Source organism: Canis lupus, chromosome 10 (assembly GCF_048164855.1).
Source record: "Canis lupus baileyi chromosome 10, mCanLup2.hap1, whole genome shotgun sequence".
NCBI classification, from domain to species: Eukaryota; Metazoa; Chordata; class Mammalia; order Carnivora; family Canidae; genus Canis; species Canis lupus.
Genome location: NC_132847.1, coordinates 67,910,262 through 67,935,556, shown reverse-complemented (window position 1 = coordinate 67,935,556; position 25,295 = coordinate 67,910,262). Strand labels below are relative to the sequence as shown.

The window sequence follows — 25,295 nt, the reverse complement described above, 5'->3', positions numbered from 1 at the left end:
ATTACCATATGTGGTTTTCTCTTATCTGGCTGCTTCTCATACTTGATTCCACTTTGAGGTATTAGGATTTCTCAGGGCTTGCCTCTGAGTACCTTTTACTGTCTCAGTGTTATCTTTTGAGCTCATCCATTCCAGTGGGTATAAATGTCATCTTAATTGTGATGGTTCCATTCTTATGCTTTTGGCTCAGACATGACTTTTGTTCCTAACTTGCACACCCACCTGCCTGCTTGATATCTTCCCTTGGGTGTTGTTTCACAATGCCTTAGACTTAATTAGACTTAACATGTCCAGGACAGGACTTAAAAAAAAACAGCCTTTCCCTTCTCTTCTCAGCGTTTGTCCATTTACCCATGCCAGGAAACTTGGTGTCATCTTGAATTTTGTTTGTTGTGTCCCTACTTTCCATTGAATCTAGTAGCAAATTCTGTTGATTCTGTTTCCAGAATATCTCTTGAACCTACTCGCTTCTTTCTGTAATTCTTTCCTGGTGAACAGTGTGTCATCTTTCTCTTCTCTTTGCCTTACTTCATTTAATCAGTAGTAAGAGTGATTTAAAAAAAAAATTGGATTGTGCCATTTTGGGTTAAAATCCTTTAGTGGCTTCATAGTTCACTTTAAGTAAATTGATCCTTACCTTATCTTTGCAGTCTCTCCATAATGTGGCCTTTTCCACTTCTTCAGTTTGGTGTCAGGTTGAGTGTGCTCCTGTTCTGGTGATAGGCATTTGAGAATTGAGCTTTGAAGGCTCTAGGAGGAGAGTATTTGGTACCACTGGGTCAGTCAAGATCTAATAGGCCAGTTGGCTTTACAGATTGAGTCCAGTGCACAGGCCGACGCTCTCGAGATGTATCATCTCCTTATGAGTGAAAGGTGATAGATGAGATCAGTCTGTCTCACTAGAGAGATGAGATGGTATGGATGAGATCACTATTGTTAAATCTTAGGTGGGTTATTTACTTTCCTGTCTTGGTTTTCTTCCATATAAGTGAAGATCACAAAACTTTTCCTACTTACAAGAGTAAAAGTGGAAAAGCCTTAAGTTTTTTTTTTTTTTTTTTTTTAAGATTTTATTTATTTATAAGAGAGAGAGTGAGAAGTCACAAGCAGGCATAGTAAGGGGTAAGGAGAGGGAGGGAAGCAGACTCCCTGTTGAGTGCAGAGCCGGATGAGGCTCGATCCCAAGACCCTGAGATCATGACCAGAGCCAAAGTCAGATGCTTAACCAACTTAATCACCCAGGCGCCCCAAGATCAGTGTAAAAACTGAGCCTACCATAAGGTATTTGTTGTTACCAAATTGTTAAATGTGTATTCAAACGAAACAGGCTTTTAAAAGATTCAATCCTCTTTCATTCTGAACAGTCGTAATACTTCTTGATGTGCCAGACACTGCATGTTACCAGGGATGTGAAGATAAGTGAAATGCTATCCCTGTCCTTGGTTGAGGTCTCAGTGTGATGGAGCAGAGTGGTTATGTACATTCTGATATGACATGCTTAAGAAGGTGCTGTGGGAACACAGGGGAGAGTAGGCCAGTCTTCTCTGCAGAGGTGATGGCTGATTTGAATCTTGAAGGACAAGTAGGAATTAGCCAGGCAAGCAAGAGATGGAAGGGGATTATAGGGAGAGGTAGTATATATGAAGGCATAAAGGCGAGAACGTACATAATAACTTTGGAGCTAGATCAATCACAACGGGTTTTTTTTATCTATGTTGGGTGGTTGGATTTTATTCTCATGTACTGAGGAAGACAAGAGAATACAGTTTGCATTTTAGAATGATCTTTTTGGCAGCTGTCAGCAAGCAGAGTGTGAAGAGACTTGTGGGCTAAGATGTCTAGAGATGCTTAGTCTATTACCTACAGAGACATGGTCAGTAAAGTTGAGAGATTAATAACTTGACTGCTGATACATTTTAAAAAAAAATTATTTATTTATTTGAGAGAGCAAAAGAGCACACAAGTGAGGGGAGTGGCAAAGGGAGAAGCAGGCTCCCCGTGGTCCTGAGGTTATGACCTGAGCTGAAGACAGACACCTAACCAACTGAGCCACCCAGGCACCCCCAAATCTCACATTTTAAATGTTATCCTTTTCTTTCATTAGGTGGATAAATATTTGAAGGAAATTCTTCAAGATTTGGTTAAGAACCTTACCAGCAATATGTGGCGAGTTCGAGAATCCAGGTACTGTTTTTGGAAATACAAGACTAATCAAATGCAACTGGTTTTTTTTTTTTTTTTTCAAGTTTCCAAGCTTTATACTTTATGCAAAAGAAATAAATTAGCGTTACTAAAAAATATATTTTTAGTTGGGTTAGACAGTTATCTTTAAGATTCTAAAAAAAAAAACAACTCTAGGCAGTGGTTAATGTAAATTGTCTTAATTTATATGACATAAAAGATCACTTGTTAAGTTAGTAGACATCAAGATAGATACTGTCATGACTTTGTAGGGTATCATTTTTTTCTATATTTATATGTAGTTTTTTCATTGCCTGTTACATACTTGTCAGTGTGCTATGTGGGGGTACACCAGTAAATAAAAAATGATGTATTCTCTGAGAGGCCGTGTTAGAGCTGTGGGTCACAGACATTTGATGAGTGTAAATGCTATATACCTGTGGTGCATTTAAGGCACCAAGGAGAAAATGGGCGTTGCTCTCCAGGAGTGAGGTGCCAAGAACTGGAAATGTAGGCAGAATCCATATTCTTATTTGGTGTGAATATTTCATAGAAGATTGAGCTTTCTTGATCATAAACTTGAAAATCAAATTGTTTATTTTTCAGCTGTTTAGCACTGAATGATTTATTGAGAGGAAGACCCCTAGATGACATCATTGATAAACTTCCAGAAATTTGGGAAACTCTTTTTCGGGTACAAGATGATATCAAGGTATTATAGACATAAGTCTGCCTTCATTCATAGAATAACTTTAACTGGGATTGTTGAAATATGTATGTGAGGTGTTTCAAAATTCACTCTCTAGACAATTTTAAGAGACTACAGTTTTTTCCTAAAGTTTCATTCTTGATGTGTTCGTGAGGTTGGGTATCCTTAGATCTAAACTGAATTCACTTTTTCTTAAAGGTCGCTACAGCCTTTCTTTCACTAGCGATTTCATGATGCTATTGATTAGGACAGATAACAGTTTGGAAATGATCCAGACAACTTCTGTCTGATGAGTTTTATGAATTGGATCAGTTATTCCCAAATAATGGGACCAAGTCTTTTGATTTTTTTTTTCCCTGGGCAATCTAAATTTTAGATATTTTGATATCTCACCATCAGAATTAGGCACTTTAATTTTACTTTTTTTTTCTTTATTAGAAAGTTTTAAAAGTCTTTTGGAATCCTCACAGAGATATTTATATATTTACATTTATAATACATTTCGTTTCTAAACTGTATTGCTTTTTAAATTTTTTTTTAAGATTTAGTTTTTTAGAGAAAAGGAAAAGGAGGGGCATGGGGGAGGGAGCAAGGGTCCCAAGCATACTGTGCTGAGCTCAGAGCCCCAAGTGGGGCTCGATCTCAGAACTGTGAGATCATGACTTGAACCAAAACTAAGAGTTGGACACTTAACCAACTATTCCACCCACTCTAAGCTATTATACTTGATAGCCATATTTTCGTAAGGTCAAAATAGGTCATATCTAAAAAAATATTTGCCATTATAAAATGTTCCTTAATGGGCAGGGAACCTAATAAAACACTATTTTTTTTACCTGGTATGGAAAGTAGGATTTTTTTTTCACTAAACTGTGTAGAGTCAGAGGCATTTAAATGTACATTGAGGGGTGGATGGGAATAAAAGTAATCGGTATCATGCCATACTTTCCTCATTTTTAGGAATCTGTACGGAAGGCTGCAGAACTAGCTCTGAAAACTCTGAGCAAGGTGAAAACTCTTATCTTATATTGGGAGTGAAGTGGGGCAGGGTTTTGTCCTGTGATCAGGACAGCAATGACTTATTTTTTCTCATATAAATAGACATTGAGTTGCAGCAACATGAAGTAATGGGTTTCATGTTATGGTTCAGTGTTCATACAGTGAATGGGGAACTGGGTGCCATTATGCTAGAATACTAGTATTTTTAGCATAGTACGTGTCTGGTCTCTTTATATGGTCAGCTTCTTTGGGCCTTTGCATAAAGTATGACTTTCACTTGACCCTGAAGAACACATTACTCATTTAGTTCAAGCCACATCTACCTCACCTCTTACTATTGCTGTGGTTTTGTGTTCATCTGCCTTGCAGATGGGGTTGGCAAGCTTTTTACAACTAGTTTTTTACTTGAACTTGATTTTGTGGTATTTCAGGGACTTCTACATTCTAACTATATGACATGCCATAGATTACATCATTAGTAAGTAGTAAAAACAGATTTTAAATCCAGGTGTTTCTTATTCTTGATTTGTGTTCCTAATCACTGTGTTATGCTGCCACCCAAAGTTAATGATGGTGATAATACCTTAATCCTTCTGCAGAGTGCTTTATTACACATTTTCTCACTTTATTTTCAACCGTTTCGTGTCTTACAAATGAGAAGACCAAACTGTAGATAGTAGAAGGCATTATCCAATTCCCTGGTATTGGCAGAGAACGCTTTTTCTGTTTTTCCCTGAAGTGTCATAGAAAGTTGATTTACTTATTCTTTTCTATGGCTGTGGGAAGTAGAAAGTATTGTGTTTGATGAATGCTTTATTGGATAAGAAGAGGTCAGTTTTACTAATTTCCATGCTCTGTGTATGTCAGGTTTGTGTGAAAATGTGTGACCCTGCCAAAGGAGCAGCTGGCCAGAGAACCATTGCTGTCCTTCTACCTTGCCTTTTGGACAAAGGAATGATGAGTCCTGTCACAGAAGTTCGAGCTCTCAGGTTTGAATCAGCTGATAAAATGAATGGATTTCCTTAGTTCCTAGCCATTCAGCAGAAATGGTGTTTCTCTGAGTGTTAGATTCTTGGAAATATGGAGAGAATGAGTTGAGGGGAATCCATTGAAGTGACTCAGGAGCATTTGGTGAAAAGCTCTGAGGCAGAACATTTTCACAGAAACAGTATCATGGGGACGTTGCTTTGGACCGCATCCTGCTGTTCGGCCTTGACTTTGTGTAAGGTGTGTTGTTGTGGTGCCATCAGCCTCTGCCCCCAGCAAGCACATCTTTCTGTTATGCCACAGGTCTTTGGGAGGTTTATTATTAGTTTTATCATTTAGTAATATTTCACCAGTTACTAAGTTTAAAATAAACTGTACCACCTGCAACAATGGAATATTAAAAAAATACACTTACATGTTTAGGCATATATGGCTATTTTGTAAAATTCAACAGTGAGGGATTCTAGTTTATATTTTTTGTTTGTTTTTAAACTAGAGTCCTAGCTAGGAATTTTATCCATCATTTTATTTCACTCTTAAAATTAGGTCAATTAGTAGTACCACCAGTATTTCATACTAATAGTAACTATTTCATACTACTACTAATAGTTGATGAGGAAAGGTGTTTTGTTTAAATTAATTAATTTTAGGGAGAGAGCTTACAAGCAGGGAGAGGGGCAGAAGAAGAGAGAATCCTAAAACAGACTCCCCACTCATACAGAGTCCAGAGCTGGTTCGCAGGACCCTGAGATCATGACTGAGCTGAAACCAAGAGCTGGCTACTCAATTGACTGAGTCACCCAGGTGCCCCAAAAGTTGTTTTTGTTTTGTTTTTTCTTATTTTTTATTTTTAAATTTACTTTTATTTTTTTTAAGGATTTTATTTATTTATTCATGAGACACACACACACACACACACACACACACACACAGAGGCAGAGACACAGGCAGAGGGAGAAGCAGGCTCCATGTAGGGAGCCCAATGTGGGACTCAATCCCGAGTCTCCAGGATCAGGCCCTGGGATGAAGGCAGCGCTAAACCACTGAGCCACCTGGGCCACCTTGGTTTTTTTTTTTTTTTTTTTTTAAGAATTCACATAACAAAGGCAAAGGAATAATAAAAAGGATATTACTGATTTGCTGTTCTTCATAAAATAATATTAAGTAAAGATCATTAGTGGCTTCTAAATCCACTGCTCAAAGGTTGTTGGGAAACTTTAAACGGATGGTCAAGCCAACCAAACTTGAATTCACTAATCATTCTTAATAGCACAAAAACGAATAAGCAAACATTACATGCATCCTAATGTGATGATATACACCACCACCTAGAAAAAATTCATGTTAAAAAAAAAAATTGAACCTGAATCTGATTTAGCCTGAAGTTCTGTATAAGAGAGGAACATGTTAAATGACACCATTGGAATAGTTAGTGAGGACAAATAAATTATGAGAAAAAAGAAGAGGGATGACATTGTTAAAAAGGATTTAAGAAATGCAGTAAATTGCAATGTGTGATATGTAGGTGGATTCTGGATCCGATTCTAACAAACCAACGTATTATTATTTTTTTCTTTGAGGGGGGAGCAGATGGAGAGGGAGAGAGAGAATCTTAAGTGAGCTTCAAGCCCAGTGAGGAACCTGATGCAGGGCTCAATTTCACAACCCCGAGATATCATGACCTGAGCCAAAATTAAGAGTTGGACACTTAACTGACTGAGCCACCCAGGCACCCCCAACAAATCAACTCTTGAAGACATTTGTGAAACAAGGAATTTTGAATATCAGATTATATGAAAAAAATTAGTATTTTCTAGGCATAAAAGTGGTATTTTGATTATAGTAAAGAATTCTCACCTCTTAGTGGCATATACTGAAGTTTAGTTAGGGGATACTTCAAGATAATGTGATGTGTAGGGGGGAAGTGTCCTTGTATGTATGGAGGAGATAAAATGAAACAAAATTGGTCAAAAGTTGCAAATAGCTGAACTGAGTAGAGAATATATAGAATTTAATTTGTGATTTTCTCTTCTTTCACATATGCTCAAAAATTTCTATAATACAAAGTAAAGAAAAAAATAGCGCTAAGACCAGACATTGCATCCATGTGAATGTATTCCTAATACAATAAACTACAAAAGGTCCTCATGATTAGATTTGTAGAGCTTCTAGCTTTTGTCAGAAGGACTTAGGAGTTGTGTTCTCTGTGTCTGTAGCATTAACACCCTTGTGAAGATTAGCAAAAGTGCAGGAGCCATGCTGAAACCACATGCACCAAAACTCATCCCAGCTCTGTTGGAATCCCTAAGTGTACTGGAACCCCAGGTTCTCAATTATTTGAGCCTTCGGGCTACAGACCAAGAAAAGGTGAGTTGGTAGCACAGACATCTTGGTGAGTATCAAAGAGGAAAAGCCTTGCTAAGGTACTGGGTTCCATCGGAACAAGCTTTCCAGTGTCCTCAGACAAACGCCATGACTCGAATGATAGTTTCACCATGCTTGAAATAACTTGGCTCCCATGACTACGTGAAGTGTATTTTTCTAGGGGTAGGAGGGAGCATGAGGAAGGTTTGCATCCTGTTTTGTGAATTGGATAAAAACTAACACTTCCATTCCAAAAATGCATTTCCAGTTTTTTGTACATATTTGTTTATTTTTTTAGGGGTTGGTTTTACGCTTTCAAAGTAGACCACTCCTGCTCTACAAGTAAAGAGGATTTGTATCTAGACTTTAGCAGAGTCCAGAATTATTCTGCTTTTCATATATACTGTAGTTGCCTCAGCTGATCAAAGTTCTTTTAAAAAATTGTAGATGAAACATTTACTGTGAAAAAATAATGCAGAAGGATAGAAAGTAATACCTTAGGAGTCCCCTCTCCGCTACTGGTGTGGTATCATTTCTGGAAGGTACCCACCATCAGCAGTCTTCTAGGTCTGTTTTGAAACTCCTGTGTAGTCCTAGGCTACAAACCCAAACACACACACTGGTTTAAAAATAGACTGTGAATGTTCTGCAATTTGCTTTTTGTTATTAACAGTATATCATATCTGTAGGTAGAGCTGTTCCATTCCTTTTAATAGTATTCTACAGTGAGGTAGTTTCAGATTTTTGTTAGATTATGCACCATCAAGGGTTGTGCCTCTTCTGTTTCCTCCACCCCTTTGCCAGCGTTGAATAGCATCAGTCTGATAAGCAGGAATCTCATTGTTCTGATTTGCACCTTCCTGGTACTAGTGCTGCCCATCGTCTTACCGTACTGTGTTAGTCACTTACATTGTGTGAATGGTCTGTTTTACTCCATGCCTCTTTTGGTACTTGTTGATGTTTTTACGTAGGTCTCTGTTTATTAGGACTGTCACACCTCTGTCATGTACATTGCCAATGCTTTCTCTCAGTTTGCTGTTTGGTTTTTACTTTGGCTTAACTGGCTCTTTCCCTTTGCCTCTCATGTTGCTGTTTCTTCTTATTCATCATTCTTTCCTTTTCAGCAATGGACTTGTCCTTCCTAGGTTCCCACAAGTGTTTACCTGTGCTCAGAATTAGGAAACAAGGTCTAGCCCAAACTTGCAGTCTTCAGCTAGTCACTTCTCTAGGCCAGCCTTTGCTCATTACTATGTATGGTTAGTTTGCCTCTCTTGCTAGCGCCATTGTTAGACTGACATACCTTTGTAGATATAATGAAGACTCTTTACAAAGTTAAAGCAATAAGTGTATTTTTTTATTGCTTAGATATAATTTTTCAAAACCTTAGATGGAAATTTATTTAGCCTGTTCCATATTTAGTGGATGGAGAACATGAGGTTCAGGAAGGCCGATGACAGCACCATACTGTGTTAATTTCTAACTATTGTCTGAACTTCTCACCTGCAGTGAGGTGCTGCCTCTATAGGTAATTGCAGTTCAAAAGAAGTTAGACTTGGACTTATATTTGACTTTGCTTTATTTATATATTATTAAAAAATTTTTCTTCTAGAAGTAAAGCCCCATTTTGGGTGTGTGTGTGGGTTCTTAATTGATGCTGAGTGACGTGAATTTGTGTCCTCAGGCTGCGATGGATAGTGCTCGACTCAGTGCTGCCAAGTCCTCTCCCATGATGGAAACAATCAACATGGTCAGTGCCTAATGTAATAAGAAAGTTTGTTTATTTTCTTATCTTAGGGTACAGTTTTTCTCTCTTTACAGCCAGTTACGTGAAATAGAGATTTAAGGGATGAGTCAAGCTGCTATGGACTCCACTTTTTTCTTAGTGTAATTCTTGTTTTCTTCTAGATTACTAAATGGAATAAATCATTTTTCAAATACTAGAATCTATTAGTCCAGATTTGTGTTACATAGAAGAACAGTGTATTAAAAGATTTCTCTATAAATCTATTTATATGCCTTTGGCCTACCTGTTTAGAAAGGTTCACATAGTTGTCTCTGCCTGAGCATTGTCTTTGGGAGGACCTAGGAAGGTGTAAGCTGGAGATATTCAGTGAGAGTAGGCAGCATAAAAAATAGGGAAAGAGAGCTGAGCAATTTTGGAATGTTGTAGTTGTAAGAAGTAGTAAGGGATTTGTAGAAAAGAGCTGCTTGGCACTGAGGTTCTAAATTCTAAACATCCTGGAGTCTGGGACTAGGGGTCTCTAAAGTCTAGAGCCAGCTCTGCTGTGCATACCCTGGAGTGTAACTGACAACTCATGAGTTATTGGAAATTGTTTTCTTAAGCAGATCGTAAGGCTGGACAAGAGATTTTTTTTTTAAAGATTTTATTTATTTATTCATGAAAGACACACACACACACACAGAAAGAGGCAGAGACACAGGCAGAGGGAGGAGCAGGCTCCATGCAGGGAGCCCGATGTGGGACTCGATCCCGGGTCTCCAGGATCATACCCTGGGCTGAAGGCTACGCTAACCTGCTGAGCCACCCGGGCTGCCCCAAGAAGATATTTTTTAGTGCCTTGTCACCAAAATTTGGTCTAAGGATTATTGAGGGGAAAAGAAATCTTAAATAAGAATGATTAGCAAACACCTTACAGATATGCTCATTAATAATAGAATAGATGTCATTGCATTTTTTAAAAACATAGTATAGCAAATTCAACTAAGAAGTTGACTTTACTAAGATGGTTTGGTAGAGCAGGCCCGTGGAAGGTCAGTTTTAATCTCTGTTTTTTTACACCAATCTCTGGTAGTGATTAGTCTCTGGTAGACTAATCTTCTTTAGTCTGGTGTAAAAAACAGAGATTAGTAAAGGGGAAGAATAGGCCCAGAGAAATCCTTTCTTCTTAGGGAGTCATAATGTATTTTCTTCTTTAGTAAGTCAGTGTTTTCATGATTTTTTTTAAAAAAGATTTTTATTATTAATTAAAAAAGATTTTTATTTTTTTGAGAGCATGTGAGCTGGGGGAGGTACAGAGGGGACGGAGAAGGGACATGCAGACTTCATGTAGAGCACAGAGCCAGCCAGACTCAGGGCTCAGTCTCACGACCCTGAGATCATAACCTGAGCAAGAATTAAGTCGGGCGCTTACCAACTGAGCCACCCCGGTGCCCCAATTTTTGTTTTGTTTTTAATGTTGAACCACTGACGAATGGTTTTTCTGTTTGTAGTAAAATGATGGTTTTTATGTTGAAATCAGTGCAAAATGAAACCAGCAGTTTTTCATGTCAAATCCAGTGCATACATACTTGACATGGCAGCTTTTAATTGATGATGTGGTATTGACTTCCATCATTTTCTAAGGTTAACCTTATGTTTATTCTTTTCCCAAAGTGCCTGCAATATCTTGATGTGTCGGTGCTGGGTGAGCTCGTTCCTAGATTATGTGAATTGATCAGAAGTGGTGTGGGTCTTGGAACTAAGGTAAGTAAGTGTATTTTTCACAAGAGGAATTTGCGTCTCCTTTAGTTGGGGCCATAAAAATATAACTGCCATCATGTTTGAAATTCATATTTCTCTCTAAAATTAATAATATTTTACATTAACCATTTTGTTTCTCTGGTTGCACTAATAACTTAAAACCTGTGACTTATTCAATAAATAGTGTCTGACTTTTTTACTGGGATCATTTCTGTCCCTGGTTGCCACGTACATGCCCTTTGGGTCCCCGCCACAATCAGTTATTAACGGAAATGCTCATGTAGGTATCAGGAACCGGTGGTTTTAGGTGGTGATTAGCATTTTCACAGAGGCCAACGGGTATTTGGCTAGAAAAATGTCTTCCTCTCCAAGATCTTTCAAGGGTCAAACTCTGTCTCCACACTTTAAAAGCCAACTCTTAATTTTTCTCCTGACAAAATTAATACTTGTATTTTAAAATTTAGCATTTATAGATCAGGAAAAAGTTAAAGATTGTCCATTAAGTTTAGCACCCAGATGTAATTGCTGTTTCTATTCCACAATGTTTTCTTCCAGTCTCTTTTCTGTGCACGTATGTGTCTGCTACACCATCCTTTTTAATGGCTATAGGGTACTCTGTTGTGTGGCTGTAGCATCATTTATTTTAGTCCATCAAGGGACATCTGATTGGTTTTCAGCTGTTTCGATATTAAAGCATTGTGATGAATGTCTTTGGACACATCTGAAGCTATTTCCTTTGATTAAATTTTTAGAATTGGAAATGTTAGAACAAGGATGGCTAAGATGACCTATGTGACCATCCCAAAAGATTCAGTTTTCTTTCTTACCTGTAGCATGTCTGAGAGCACACATCTTTCTGCTGGAAGCCTTGAAAGAAAATCTTTGCATTGCTAATTTAAAATAAGGACCTTCCTCTTTCGAGATTGAATCCTGCAGGGACTGTTAGGCTTCATATATTTCTCATCTTTAAATCATTGACACATAAGACAAAGGGTTTGAGAGACCATTGTGACCATCAAATTTAGACCTTTGCCTTTGTAACCCTGTAGGGAGGCTGTGCCAGTGTCATTGTGTCATTAACTACTCAGTGTCCTCAGGACCTAACACCTTACTCAGGTGAGTTTGTCAAAATCGTGTGTGGTGATACTTTGGTATGGCCATGTCTTGTGTGACAAGGTTTTTAAAAAAATTAAATATCATTCAGACACACTTGTGATCTTCCGTATGGTTTTTCTCCCTTCAAACTCCCCCTTCTACCTTTGTTTCTTTGTCACATGCAGGAGGTGCAGGGATGATCAAGTTTAGCAAGTGTTCCTATTTTAAAAATATCGGATTAATTCTTACTGGTTATAGGGAGGTGAACGTATCTGCCATTTCGTAGGATTTGTTTACCATTTATACCTAACTTTACTCAGTATTTTTCTCTTTTTGGATTGACTCCCATATAAGGCTAATGAACTTTATATACTTACCTCTTAATTTTTACAACTTACCCCACAATATTCTAGACACAGATTAGTGTTTAATTTCATATCGGGTGAAATGATATGAATATTACACATGTGACATACAAGGGTTCTAAACTAGCGTGGAATAAATCAGATATTAATTGCAGAGTTAAGTTTGTTTTGATCCTGGAACTAGAGAAGAACATTTGGTCAACCAAGTATTGGGTTTTTCTTCATTATTTCTGATAGGTAAACTTATGAGTGCTTTGCTTAGTGGCTTGACAGATCGGAACAGTGTAATTCAGAAATCTTGTGCGTTTGCCATGGGCCATTTAGTTCGGGTGAGTTGAATTTCTTATTTAATAAAGTAATTATACTTTGATAACTATAAAGAAATAAATAGGGATTGTTTTCGTTTTCAGACCTCGCGGGATAGCAGCACTGAGAAACTCCTGCAGAAGCTCAATGGCTGGTACATGGAGAAAGAAGGTGCCCTTTTATTTTCTATCATTTTTTAAAAAGATTTTATTTATTTTATTTGAGAGAGAGAGAGAGACAGAGTTAGCGAGAGAGAGCATGAGTGGGGAGGAGAAGGAGAAGCAGACTCCCCTCTGAGCAGGGAGCCCGATGCAGGGCTTGATCCCAGGACTCTGGGATCACGACCCAAGCCAAAGGCAGATGCTTCACTGATTTCTCTTCTCTTCTCTTCTCTTCTCTTCTCTTCTCTTCTCTTCTCTTCTCTTCTCTTCTCTTCTTCTCTTCAAGATTTATTTATTTTAGAGAGAGAGCGTGCTCGAGAGAGCGTGTGAGTGGGAGGAGGCATAGGGGAGAGGGAGAGAAGCAGACTCCATGCTGAGTGAGGAACCGGATGCAGGGTGGGGCTCCATCTCATGACCCTGAGATCATGACCTGAACTGAAATCAAGAATTGGACTGAGCCACCCAGGCGCCCTTCTATTATTTTTAATTTAGTTGTTAACAATATAGTAAAATGATACAAATCAGCTCTTGCCTTCTGTGATATTATGTGCTTTGCTAGGAGAATTTGATTGATTTTACTGATTTGTTTTACTGTGGTGCAAGCTGAGCAATCTGTTTAGATCAGTTATCCTAACAACAGTAAGTATCATAAAGATTATTGTATTTCTGCTCCTTTTTAGAACCTGTCTATAAGACCTCTTGTGCTTTGACCGTCCATGCTATTGGACGGTACAGCCCTGATGTACTGAAGAACCATGCCAAAGAAGTGCTGCCTTTGGCATTTCTGGGCATGCATGAAATCGCTGATGAGGAGAAGTCAGAGAAAGAAGAGTGTGACTTATGGACTGAAGTGTGGCAAGAAAACGTACCTGGTTAGTAAACAGCGCCTGTGAATTCAACCACAGCTGGAGTTTCTACTCCTATTTTTCATTTATAAAACTCCGATAGTTACTTTCCCAGGACCTTAACAGCATGTGTCCTGTCTGGTTTTAAGCCTGTCCAAATTGCTGCGTTCTCAAGGTTGATACTCAGCTCTTCTCTCTCCTCCCTCATTGCTGCCCATGTGACAGAGCAGAACCTCTGCCCAAGCAAAGAAGAGCTTTACTGACTTGAGTTGGGAATGAATGAGTGGTGATTTTATGTTGTCTTAGGGTATTATTTTAGAGTGATGCTTCTTCATTCCCTACTTTACCTTCACATGTATAAACAGATGATGACCATGACACCCTCCTGTGACATATTCAAGTTTGTAAAGTTCTGCTGCTGTAAAGATGTATCACAGCACTACTCTCTTTCTCTTTCAGAGAGTGGTGTGATCTAACCATTGGGAATTACTGCTGATGGTCACTGACTTTTTTTTTCAGATTTGGAAAAGAAAAACTGATTAATTTTTTTTGTCACTTAAAAGTTGCTTTAATTTTGCTTTCCATAACCTAGGTTCCTTTGGTGGCATTCGGTTATACCTGCAGGAGTTGATTGCCATTACCCAGAAGGCTTTGCAGTCTCAGTCCTGGAAAATGAAAGCCCAGGGTGCAATTGCCATGGCATCAATTGCAAAACAAACCAGCTCCCTAGTACCTCCATATCTGGGAATGATACTGACCGCATTACTGCAAGGCCTAGCTGGAAGAACATGGGCAGGAAAGGTAAAGGAACCATTCATGCCCAGTTAAATTTAAGGTATCCTTTAAAGGATTATGATTTCATCTTTTCATTTTCTTTAAAAAGTAGAATCTGGTTTTGTGGGATGTCAGATGGATTGTTTTTGTGAACCAGATTTCCTAGCCAATGGGAAGCTTTGGGTAAACTTTGCCTGCTTAGATATGCTATTTCATCAGTGTAACCCGTGTGTTTTTGAATACACGGGGATTGTAATAGTAATGCTGGGGATTGGTTTTTATGTATCATGTTCAGCTTTCTAAGAGAAGTCTTTATCACTTGGTCACCATTTTGTCCCTGTTGACCTTATAAACAGATCAGGGTTGGGCACATGTGAAATTGAGTAGCAAGGCTGGCTAGCTGTGTCTAAATTTGGAGCTGAGGGTGCCCATTTCTGAAGCCTATGAATTAGTCACTATATACACAGAGGTGGTGGTGGGATAACTATAAGTGAACACTCAGTGGGAAGGTGAGATTATGGTAGTATATCATGATCTGCTTGATGTCACATTCAGTAGTGGCCAGCACAGTGCTGTAGAGGAAGTGTTGGACTGGGAATCAGAATTCCGTGAATGACACGTCCACCTGTTGACCTTGGGCAAGTCAGGGCTCTAGGCTTTATGAAATGGAGATGAAGACACTTGTTCTGCTTTTGTGGTTTGGAGTAAAACCCTGTGGACGTGCTCGTTAAATAGTAAAATGACTCTGGTTAATTTTTGTCATCATGGTTATTAAGTATTCCTGTGGTAGTGTAGTCATAGTGCATAGAATGTAAATGACACACGTGTTCTTAACAGCATTCCCTCATCTTTCAACCCTGTAGGAAGAGCTGTTGAAAGCCGTTGCCTGTGTGGTGACAGCGTGCAGGTAAATGTTCTTTCAGTGAAGATGCCATTTCTTAAACTGAACCTGAAAGCTGAAGTCTTTATTAACTGTCCTGATGTTTTTGTGGATCCTGTAGTGCAGAGCTGGAAAAGCCTGTGCCCAATCAGCCCAGCACAAATGAAATTCTCCAGGCTGTTCTGAAGGAGTGTTGCAAAGAGAATCTTAAGTACAAGATCGTAGCAATCAGCTGTGCAGCAGATGTCTTGAAGGCCACCAAAGAAGACAGATTCCAGGAGTTTTCTGACATTGTCATACCTCTCATCAAGAAGGTAATGATCACCTGCCCGTATCCTCTCAGGTCTCCTTTATACTTAAGAACTAAAAATTAAAAAGGAAAGAAAAGGTAGGAAGGTTTTCCTGGTATTCTGTTTACAAATTTTACTAGGATTAGTGTGGCTGCAAATAGCAGAAAATCCCAAAATATTGTGGCCTCAAACAAGATAGACGTTTGTCTGCCAGGTAATAGTTTATGGGTTCTGGCTCTTCACAGCTGCTAGCTCCGCCGTCCCTGCAGTGCAGGCGACAGGCCACTGTCGCGGTGGTCTGTGGTGTAACTGCTTTCCAGGCAGTGATGGCAGAAGAGTGAAGAAAGGATGAAGGGTCCAAGTAGGCACGTCTGTTCTCTCTCGGGGAGAATTCTTGGACATTCTTGGAGCTGCGTGGCACTCTCCCTTCTGTTTAGTTGGTGGGTCCCCAGCCAGGTAGCCACACCCTGCTGTGTGGGAGGCTAGGGAAGGCATCCTCTAGGCTTCCATTTGCCCTCTGTGGCAGGAGGACAGAGTGAGTGGTTTTTGTAAACAGAGCCAAAAGAGGAGTTTATTGCACGGGTTTCAACCTGCATGCCGGGAAGCTCGAGGCTGTGGGGGCTGTGAGTGAGCTCCGGGAGTGAATGCTGGAGCGAATGAACAGTCTCTGATGTAGTGATGATGTGCTTTGCCTTTTAAGCGTGTGCAGAAGGCACCCCAGGCATCCTAGAGTGAGTACACGGGGCTCGGTGTGTCACCGCTAATTGTCTCTGCCATATATTGAGGGACTTTGATCAAAAAGACTTTGGTTTCATTTGGAAAATGAAGTCCTCATTTTTAAAGGTTAGGCACTTGGTCAGGGAAGGAAGGTTGTGGTTTATCATTTATTTTTTTGTGAAACATGAAATACTTTATAACTTTTATTTCTTGTATTGCTGCTAATCTGCAGTTTTGTTTCACTAAAAAGGCTGTTTAAATTATTTCTGTTACATAATGATTGTATGTGGATTTGGGAGACTTGTGGTTTTTTTTTTTTATTTTTTTTTGGTGAGACTTGTGTTTTAAATTGATGATATCACCAGCTAGTTGGATGAGTCACTTCTCAGCTCATTTTCCTTTCTTATTAAGAAAGAGTTTGGATTTAGATGATTACCAAATTCTTGGATCTTTAATCCCATGATTCTAATGCAAGACTTTTTATGTTCTACTTAAATGTTATACTTTTTATGTTATACTTAAAATAAGTGTACTTATGGTATTTTTTGGGAGGGGGGGGTCACCTTTCCTAACAGATTCCTTTAAAGGATTTTCCAAATTCATTAGAGAGGTATAGTATTCCTGTAACAAATTCCTTTTACAAACAGAAAACCCATGCTAGAGAATTTCGCATTTAATTCTTGGTTAACATCTCCTCCTCTGGCACCGTGATTGTTTTGTAGTATACCGGTAATTTAGAGGGAAAATAAATTTTGCTTTCCTTTGCTTTAATAATAATCCTAGAATTCACCTGAGAGCACTGGTGTTCGGACAACCAAAAATGAAGATGAGAATGAGAAGGAAAAGGAGCTGCAGCTGGAGTGTCTGCTGGGAGCCTTTGAGAGCCTGGGCAAAGCCTGGCCCCGAAACGTGGAGACCCAACGTAAGCACAGAAACTACATTTGAAGAAGTGCTGTAACCATAGGTTACTGAGTGGGAGAGGATGTTCTTTGCGACAGATTATAATTACTATTCCTTATAGAGCTTGACTGATGAGTAGTACAAATCCAGTGTAAATTGCACTCCTACCTTAGCAGGTGATCTCTGACTACTGTGTCTGATTGGTGAGGGCTGTTCCTATAACAGAGCACCACTGACTGGGTGGCTTCAGCAACAGAAATGATTTTTTTCATGGTTCTGGAGGCTGGGAGCCTGAGATTAAGGTGTTGGCAGTGTTGGCTTCTTCCTGAAACCTCTCTCTCTGGCTTGTAAATGGCTATCAGTGTCTGACCTAATCCCTTCTTAGAAGGACACCAGTCAGACTGGATTAGGGCCCACCCTGATGACCTCTTTAAGACCCCATGCCTGGCTTTTGGTACAGTCACATTCTGATTACTCTGGCATTGAGACTTCGACCTGTGAATTTGGGGGACACAGTTCAACCTATAACAATCATGATAAATTTTATGTAGATAGTTTGGCCATTAAAAGAATTCTGTTACTCTAAATGCTCTGTTGTGAGGAATCTGTTTGAGTGGGTTCTTTTTATCTTGAAATTAAAGACCTTTGTTTCCATATCTTCAGTAAACAAGTGAAATCTGTATTTCACGAAGAAACTTTCTGAGAGATTTTTAAATTGAATGTATATTTCCAAAGGATGAAGTAAATAACTACTAAACCTTGGTTATTGATTTAGGTTGTAGTTAGTTCTGAGGGCCTTAGACTCGGGACGATGCAGCTCCTAAGTTCACCTCGTGCTGGCTGTGTACCCTGCTGAACATCTGTATTCTCAAACATTATCCAGAGCATTGCTGGTCCTTTGGGATTGGATATGTCTAAACTCAGACTTAAGGCTGTCTCTGAGCCTTGCTGGTTTTTGTGTGAGCGTTATCCAGTATTTGCTCTGTATTGGAAGGACTTTCTGAAAGACGGAGATTTGTTAAATGGTCTTATTTCTTGGTATCATGTTGAGGACTACAGCTGAAGCCCACTTTATTTGATACCATTAGGACTCCTGACTTTTCTTGATAGGTAGAAAGGTTAAAGTAGGGAATTCTATGGAAACGCCAACAGACACACACACACAAAGTGGTTTATTTTCATATAAGGTGTAGGAATGCCCACTCATATGCATTGAGGGGCGGGCCATGGCCTTTGAGAGTTTAACTGTTCCATATTGGCTTCTTATGTATATCTTACTTGTAACATGACATCTATAATTTCTGGGTTCTGTTTCTTTAGAGCAGAAAAAGAACTTACAGTCTCTTAGGAAATAAGTGCAAAACTCTTGACTTTTACCACCATGCAATTTTACATTTGTGAACCTTACTAAATTTTGCAGCATTTAAGGAATGAGTACTTTGTTGAGTTTTATACTCCTTTTCATCAGTTAGCATAATATTAATTATATGATTATAACAAGTACAGTTGGTATAACATGTTTGGAATAAAGTGTTTTGCCTCATGATAAGCCTGCCCTGTGCAGAAGCTTGTGAGTGTCCAGAGTTGTGTTCTCTGCCTCCAGAGTTCTGCTTTCTTTGGTGATCACTTGGGGTACCTGACAGGTAGTGTCATTAAGATTCTGTGTTAGTTCCTTGGAGAAGGAACATTTATCAACTGTTATGTAGGACCCTTTATGGGGTTGGTGGGGGATGGTCCTCATCAGGGAAACTTGGGAATTGGGTGCAAAGTCATGCTGAAGTTTTTTTGAGATTTCATGGCTTTAATTAAAGGCATTTGTAATTTTATTTTTTTCCCGCTCTCCTTTCTCTGTCTCTATTTCCTTTTCTGCTCCAATTTCTCTCTGTCCTCCCTTCCTGTGTCCCTCACCCGCTCTGTCCCTTGTTCCTGCACACTTGCTGTCCCGCTCTGGACCATTCTGTCTGTTTTCCCCAGGGTGTTACCGTCGGGAGCTGTGCAAGCTGATGTGTGAACGGCTAAAACTGAGCACGTGGCAAGTGCAGCTCGGAGTCCTGCAGTCAATGAATGCCTTTTTTCAGGGGTAATTTTCTTCGTAATTCAGTCCTCTGTTTGGCCATCCCTCCCTCCCTCCCCCCCTAGCATTTTATGGCTGATAAATGGAATTCTTTTAAATCTTAGAACTGAAAAACTGAAGTGACATTATAAAGTGATGCATGCAGATAGAAATTGTTTGTGCCAGACAGGTTTTGGAGTGTTTCTGAATAGCTACCAATTTGTATCTTGCTTTTTGATTTGTATAGATTAATGCTTTTGGAAGAAGAACATGCAGATCCTGAGGCTTTGGCTGAAATTCTTCTTGAAACTTGTAAATCAATCACATATTCTTTAGGTGAGTGTGGTGAACTGAGATTGTTAAGAACTTGTCCTAATTTTAAACCTCAAGAAGTGAAGCTTCAGATACTCTCTCCCTTGTGCTAGGAGCTAGATTTATGGAACAGCTGCTGAACTACTTCATATACTTGACATGTCCCCAGACTGTGGTGTATGTATATGTGTGTGTGTGTGTGTGTGTGTGTGTATTCTTTTTTTAATCCTTTTTTTTTTTTTAAAAGATTTTCTTTATTTAATCATGAGAGGCAGAGACAAGGCAGAGGGAGAAGCAGGCTCCATGCAGGGAGCCCAACGTGGGACTCGATCCCAGGTCTCTAGGATTACACACTGGGCTGAAGGTGGCGCTAAACTGCTGAGCCACCTGGGCGGCCGACACTGTGGTATATTAATCTAGAACTGTAATTTAGGATTTTTAACCCCTAGATTAGGAATATATTTGTGATAAGAATTTTTTTAACTTTTATTTGGAAATAATTTCAAATTTACAGAGAAGTTGCAGTAATAGTACATATAATACCTGTATATCTTTTACCCAAAATCACCTGTTAATATTTTGTCCCATTTACTTCATCATTTGTACCTCTGTATACATATCTTTTTTACTTGAACCATTTGACAGTATATTGCTGATGTCACGCCCTTTACTCCTGGGTTCTTCAGTGTGCCCTCTCTGTTACAACCACAGTACAGGTAACAGCTGTAGGTAGGATAACACTGATGCAGTGAGTTTAATCAGATTTTTACCATTCATATTTCAGGTTTCCGTTTGATTCAACAATGTTCTTTTGTAGACTTTTCCCCCTCCCCTTCAGCAAGGCATCCAAGATCATTTATTGAATTTAGCTGTCCTGTCTTTTTAGTTTCCTTGAATCTAGAACACTCCCTCAGCCTTCCTTTATCTCACATGACATGGACAATTTTGAAGAAAAGCCCTTCCCCCTGTTTTTAACTAGAATGTTTCTCATTTGGTGTTTGTTTGATGTTTCCTCATGATTAGATCCAGGTTAGAGTTCCCAGCTGGGATACTCTGAAAGTGATGCTGTGTCCTCTCTCCTCAAGAGGCACATAGTGTTCATCTGCCCTGCTTGGCGATGTTAATTTTGATTACCTGGTTAAGGTACTACTCAGTTTTCTTTATTGTATAGTTACTATTTTTCTCCCTTGTGTCTGATTAGCTGTCTGTGGGAAGACTCTTTAAGACCAGATGCTCCACTCCTCTTCTAAACTGTGTCTAACCAGCAGAGAGAGCAGTTACCCCAAGACCATGCAGATACACTGCTTCTCTTCAAAATACCCTCTTTTTTTTTTTTTTTTTTTTCAAAATACCCTCTTTAGACTGAGCATGCATCGATGGTTTTTCCCTGAACCAATTTTTACTAGTGTGATTTTCCAACTCTGGCAGTTTCTTCACTATCTGCCACTTGGCAGTTGGCATCCTCTTGTAAACAAGATCCCACCTCTACTTACCTCTTTATTTATCTGTTAGCAGTACTGATTTGTGCCCCTCCCCCCAGTTTATAATTAGTTTTTGCTCAGATTGTTCCAGATTTGGCTCCTTTAAACTGACTCCTATGTCTTATTGGCACGTCACTGTCATCCCTTTAGGCACCTCTGTACTTAGTAGCATAAAAAGGATGTTATAAGCTCATATTGTGCTTTCCTTGCCTTAGGTATGGTTGTGTATTAATTTTTTTGGTAGACAGTTTCACTCTGAACTAGATGCTGTGACTAGAATAGACACCAGGGAAGCTTGTTTCAGTTGCATCTCTTGGAAGTAGCATTCATTCGAATAAAAAACCGGCAGCTAAGACTCTAGTCTTTGTCATGTCCCTGATTGCCCTTAACCATCGAGGTTGTGTGATGTTCTCTGATAAAATGCGCAAGTCATGCAAACCTAAAGACCTTTCTTAGGCATCATGTGAAGACAACTCTATGTTTGAGGTAGTGTCCTCAAAGGTAGTGTCCTTTGATTTCTCTCTTTTAAAATGGGTTCTTTAATATTGCCATTTGTTGTGATGATTGGTATATTTGTGTGACAGTATTTTTAAAGAAGAAATATGGACATATAACACATTTTAAGTATTTGATCGTAATGAGCAAAGTGAAGCTTACTTAAGAACAGATGTTATCTCTCCCTGAATTTGTAATTTCTAAATATCTTTCTTGCAGCAACACTAGCTTAATCTCTTAATCTTGGAGGTTCAGTTTGTAAGGCATATAAAATAATGTGAGCTATTTGATTTTCTTCTTAGAAAATAAGACCTACTCATCTGTGAGAACAGAAGCTTTATCTGTGATAGAATTACTGCTTAAAAAACTTGAAGGTGAGTTCTTGATTCTTCTTATTGGAGGATCAGAAAGCCAGAATCCTTTATGGCAAATGTTCTAGGAATGTTTTTCTGTTTTTATTTTTAATCATATATTCTGAAATACACATTAGTATATGTACCTTTGAGGAAATATACAAAGCTAGAACCTTTACATTTTATTAAGTGTTTAAATTTGATACTCTTTTATTTTATATACCTGTAATGTATTATGAAGCTATAGTTATCTTAAAATAATCAAGTTTTGTTTCCATCATGACTCCTGATTTAATCTGGGTTACTTACGGTGTGTAGTTGACAGTGGCCAAGTGGAGCTAACTGTACACATGTGAGCAAAGAGTGACAGTGAAGAGTGCAGTGGGGAAAACATTTTTAATGCTTATCTATACAGGTCATCAAATTTGACAGCAGTTTTCTTAATCTTAGGTTTTTTTTTTTTTTTTCTGTTTTCCTTTTTTTTTTTTTTTTAATCTTTTATCAATAAGCAGATTTCTTCTAGTGATAAAAGAAAACTGCTCTCATTTTCTCCAGCAGTGTATTCCAAAGGAGGCTGCTTTTCTCTCTCTCTCTCTTGTTTTTTAATTATTCAAAGCCCATAGATCTGGCTTTACTCCTGAAGAGATAGACTAGGAGAAGATGGAAAGTTTTCTCTAGAGTCTTGTATATTTGCTATTTCTACTGCTCTCTTTGCTTAGCAATTAAAAGACCTCTTGTAAGCTTCCATGAAGCAGGCCTTTTAGACTCAGTAACGCTACACATCTCATTATCTCCTTTTCCTTGTTGAAATAAAAGCTAGGCACCGAGTCACATCACTGAATTTTCGCAGCCAGATATGTACGAATGTATTGTAGATGAGGAAAATGAGGCCAAGCAGCAAGACAACTTGCTTGAAACCATATCGGTAGAAAGTAGCAGAACCTTATAGACAAGATTTAGGATCTGGTATACTTTCTGAGTTTCTAAAATTTTCAATATGTGTATAGATCTCTGGTGCTTTTTTTTTTTTTTTTTTTTAATTTTTATTTATTTATGATAGTCACAGAGAGAGAGAGAGAGAGAGAGAGAGAGGCAGAGACACAGGCAGAGGGAGAAGCAGGCTCCATGCACCGGGAGCCCGACGTGGGATTTGATCCCGGGTCTCCAGGATCGCGCCCTGGGCCAAAGGCAGGCGCCAAACCGCTGCGCCACCCAGGGATCCCCTCTGGTGCTTTAAAGAGCATCGTAATAAAGTCATCTGTTCAGACTGACTTTGCAATTGGGAAGTTAAAAAAATATATATTTTATTCATTCATGAGAGACACAGAGAGAGAGGCAGAGACACAGGCAAAGGGAGAAGCAGGTTCCCTGTGGGGAGCCCAATGTGGGACTTGATCCTGGGACCCCGGGATCCCTGAGCCAAAGGCAGGTGCTCAACCACTGAGCCAACCAGGTGCCCCAATCGGGAAATCTATTGAAGATTATTTTTTACTGAGCATATTTTATAAAGAGGTTTTTTTGTGTTGTTAATGGCTTTTTAGTTACTGTGTGCTTTCTGCTTTGCTCCAGCATCCCTAGATTGTCTTTGCCCACCAGTAACCCCTGACGTGCTCTCAAATTATTGTCAATAATTAGGTTTTGAGACAACCACCGAACTGATTATCACATACAGGACTTTTATCATTTATTGCATTTATTTGGGGGATAGGTTGTATGAAGGAAAAGCAGAAAGAATAGCTTTAGTTTTTGTGTTTGCTCATTCTGTAAGGATTCTACTTTTCTTCTTTTTCTATTCAGAATCTAAACAGTGGGAAAGTTTGACATCTGAGTGCAGAGTGCTCCTGATCGAGTCATTAGCTACTATGGAGACAGACAGCAGACCTGAGCTGCAGGAGAAAGCATCGTTACTGAAGAAAACACTTGAAAATCTGGAATAAATTAGAAGGGGAAGAAAGAAACAAGTGCCATGTTCATTGGGGGTTGAAATGGTGGTATTCTTTGAAAAACCAAGTGGGGAAAAGTAAAGTTTAATCTGTAGCATGCATCATTCCTTGGCTGAAATAAAAAAAAAATGCCTTAAGTTTTGTTCCTTATTAGCTTTATTTTTCTTGATTTTTTTTTTTAAAAGTGTCTTGGCCAAGTGAGCTTAATGGGACCTTGGATGTTTGAGAGGTGGTTATTGGTGAAACTGACAGAAATAGGAAAAGAATTAAAGATGTTATTAAAGCAGTAGAGTTGCAGAGCAAGCTGGATTAAAGTCTTAGAAGTACATCCAAGTTAAATAAAGTTCTTTCAGGAGGGGACCCTGTAACTCAGTCCCTTGCTTTACGCCTGTAGAAATAGAATAGGAGATGACCTGGCTTCCCATCTGAGGCCTGTGCTGAGGCTGGGAGCCAGGTATAGATGCCCTGCCCAGTGCACTTCGTTTATAGGCTGCTGTCAATCAGCGTTGCCCTTGGGCTGCCCAGGTACCTCCCAAGATGAGGTGCACACAGTCCTTGAGCTGCAGTCGGACCGACCCATGTCTAAGTACCGTTGGGTTCTTGCAATTGAGAAGCTGAACACTGTCATTTGTTTAGATGATCAGTTTTTAGAAAGTGATTGTTTAGCATCTTTGCAGGTTGAGAGAGACTTTGGCCTCCATGTGATAATTCTGATCGTCCTTTCACAGGCAGGTGAAAGCAGATTAGGACAAGATTGCTTGTTTGTCTGGATCTGTATGTGGTTGCATATTTTGCCAAAGCCAGATCGACAACAGAATCATGACTGCTTTGGCATTTATAATTTTAAATCTGTAATCTCAAAGCTGTAAAGACCATTTAAAATTTTCCACCCATTTTTGTGCTGACAGAATGACTATAGAAGAGGAAGGCAAGCATCTTAATTAACCATTTGGGAATAACATATCACTCAAAATAAACAATTGCAGCTAGGGTTTCTTTATTTTTTTATTTTTTGCACTGCTCATTCCCCTGCCTAAGGGCGTAGGGTCAGGGGAAAAACTAAATCTAACACAAGTACTTATGGTAAACAGAACTCTAGCTCACCTTGGATTCCAAGCACAAAATTGGTTTTACAGTCAAGACTGACCCCTTACTGACATTAACACCAGGATGGAAAAGTCCATGGTTATTATTTTTGGTGATCTCTACAGACATTATATTGACTGTGACTGTAATAAAAATGACTTCTTACATCCTAACCCAGAATAATTGTGTGTGTGTGTGTGTGTGTGTGTGTGTGTGTGAATGAATATAAAATCTTTAACTGAAATAAATGTTATGTGAAACAATACACAGCTCTTAACTATGTGTAATATATTTTGATCCCTCCTCCCCAACACCATTTTAAATGTTCTTCAGACCCACTACATTCATATCCTGACTTTTAAATTGGTTGCAATGCACAGTTTGAAAAACCCTGCCATAAATAGGACTTAGGCTTTGGCTGGGTGTACTGTGTTCTGGGTTCACTTCTGATTTGGGAAGGGGGTTTACGAATGAAAATCTAGGTGTTTATTATCAAAACCTCCTCCTAGCGGGTACGA

General features: G+C 39.0%; 1 protein-coding gene across 9 annotated transcripts in view; it reads left to right on the top strand.

The window, feature by feature from the left end:
• ECPAS (Ecm29 proteasome adaptor and scaffold) overlaps positions 1 to 23,828 on the top strand; it is a 98,701-nt gene extending 74,873 nt beyond the window's left edge. For all 9 annotated transcript variants that reach the window (XM_072842331.1, XM_072842328.1, XM_072842325.1 and 6 more), the window contains 19 exons: positions 2,105 to 2,184; positions 2,788 to 2,893; positions 3,851 to 3,898; positions 4,757 to 4,878; positions 7,093 to 7,243; positions 8,922 to 8,987; positions 10,635 to 10,724; positions 11,771 to 11,837; positions 12,419 to 12,510; positions 12,592 to 12,658; positions 13,329 to 13,520; positions 14,086 to 14,294; positions 15,131 to 15,174; positions 15,269 to 15,461; positions 16,938 to 17,076; positions 19,029 to 19,134; positions 19,355 to 19,443; positions 21,698 to 21,769; positions 23,546 to 23,828. In XM_072842331.1, the coding sequence (XP_072698432.1) occupies positions 2,105 to 2,184; positions 2,788 to 2,893; positions 3,851 to 3,898; positions 4,757 to 4,878; positions 7,093 to 7,243; positions 8,922 to 8,987; positions 10,635 to 10,724; positions 11,771 to 11,837; positions 12,419 to 12,510; positions 12,592 to 12,658; positions 13,329 to 13,520; positions 14,086 to 14,294; positions 15,131 to 15,174; positions 15,269 to 15,461; positions 16,938 to 17,076; positions 19,029 to 19,134; positions 19,355 to 19,443; positions 21,698 to 21,769; positions 23,546 to 23,685 (2,073 nt within the window). In that variant the 3' untranslated portion in view covers positions 23,686 to 23,828. The remainder of the gene's footprint in view (positions 1 to 2,104; positions 2,185 to 2,787; positions 2,894 to 3,850; positions 3,899 to 4,756; positions 4,879 to 7,092; positions 7,244 to 8,921; positions 8,988 to 10,634; positions 10,725 to 11,770; positions 11,838 to 12,418; positions 12,511 to 12,591; positions 12,659 to 13,328; positions 13,521 to 14,085; positions 14,295 to 15,130; positions 15,175 to 15,268; positions 15,462 to 16,937; positions 17,077 to 19,028; positions 19,135 to 19,354; positions 19,444 to 21,697; positions 21,770 to 23,545) is intronic.
• The last annotated feature ends 1,467 nt before the right edge of the window (positions 23,829 to 25,295 follow it).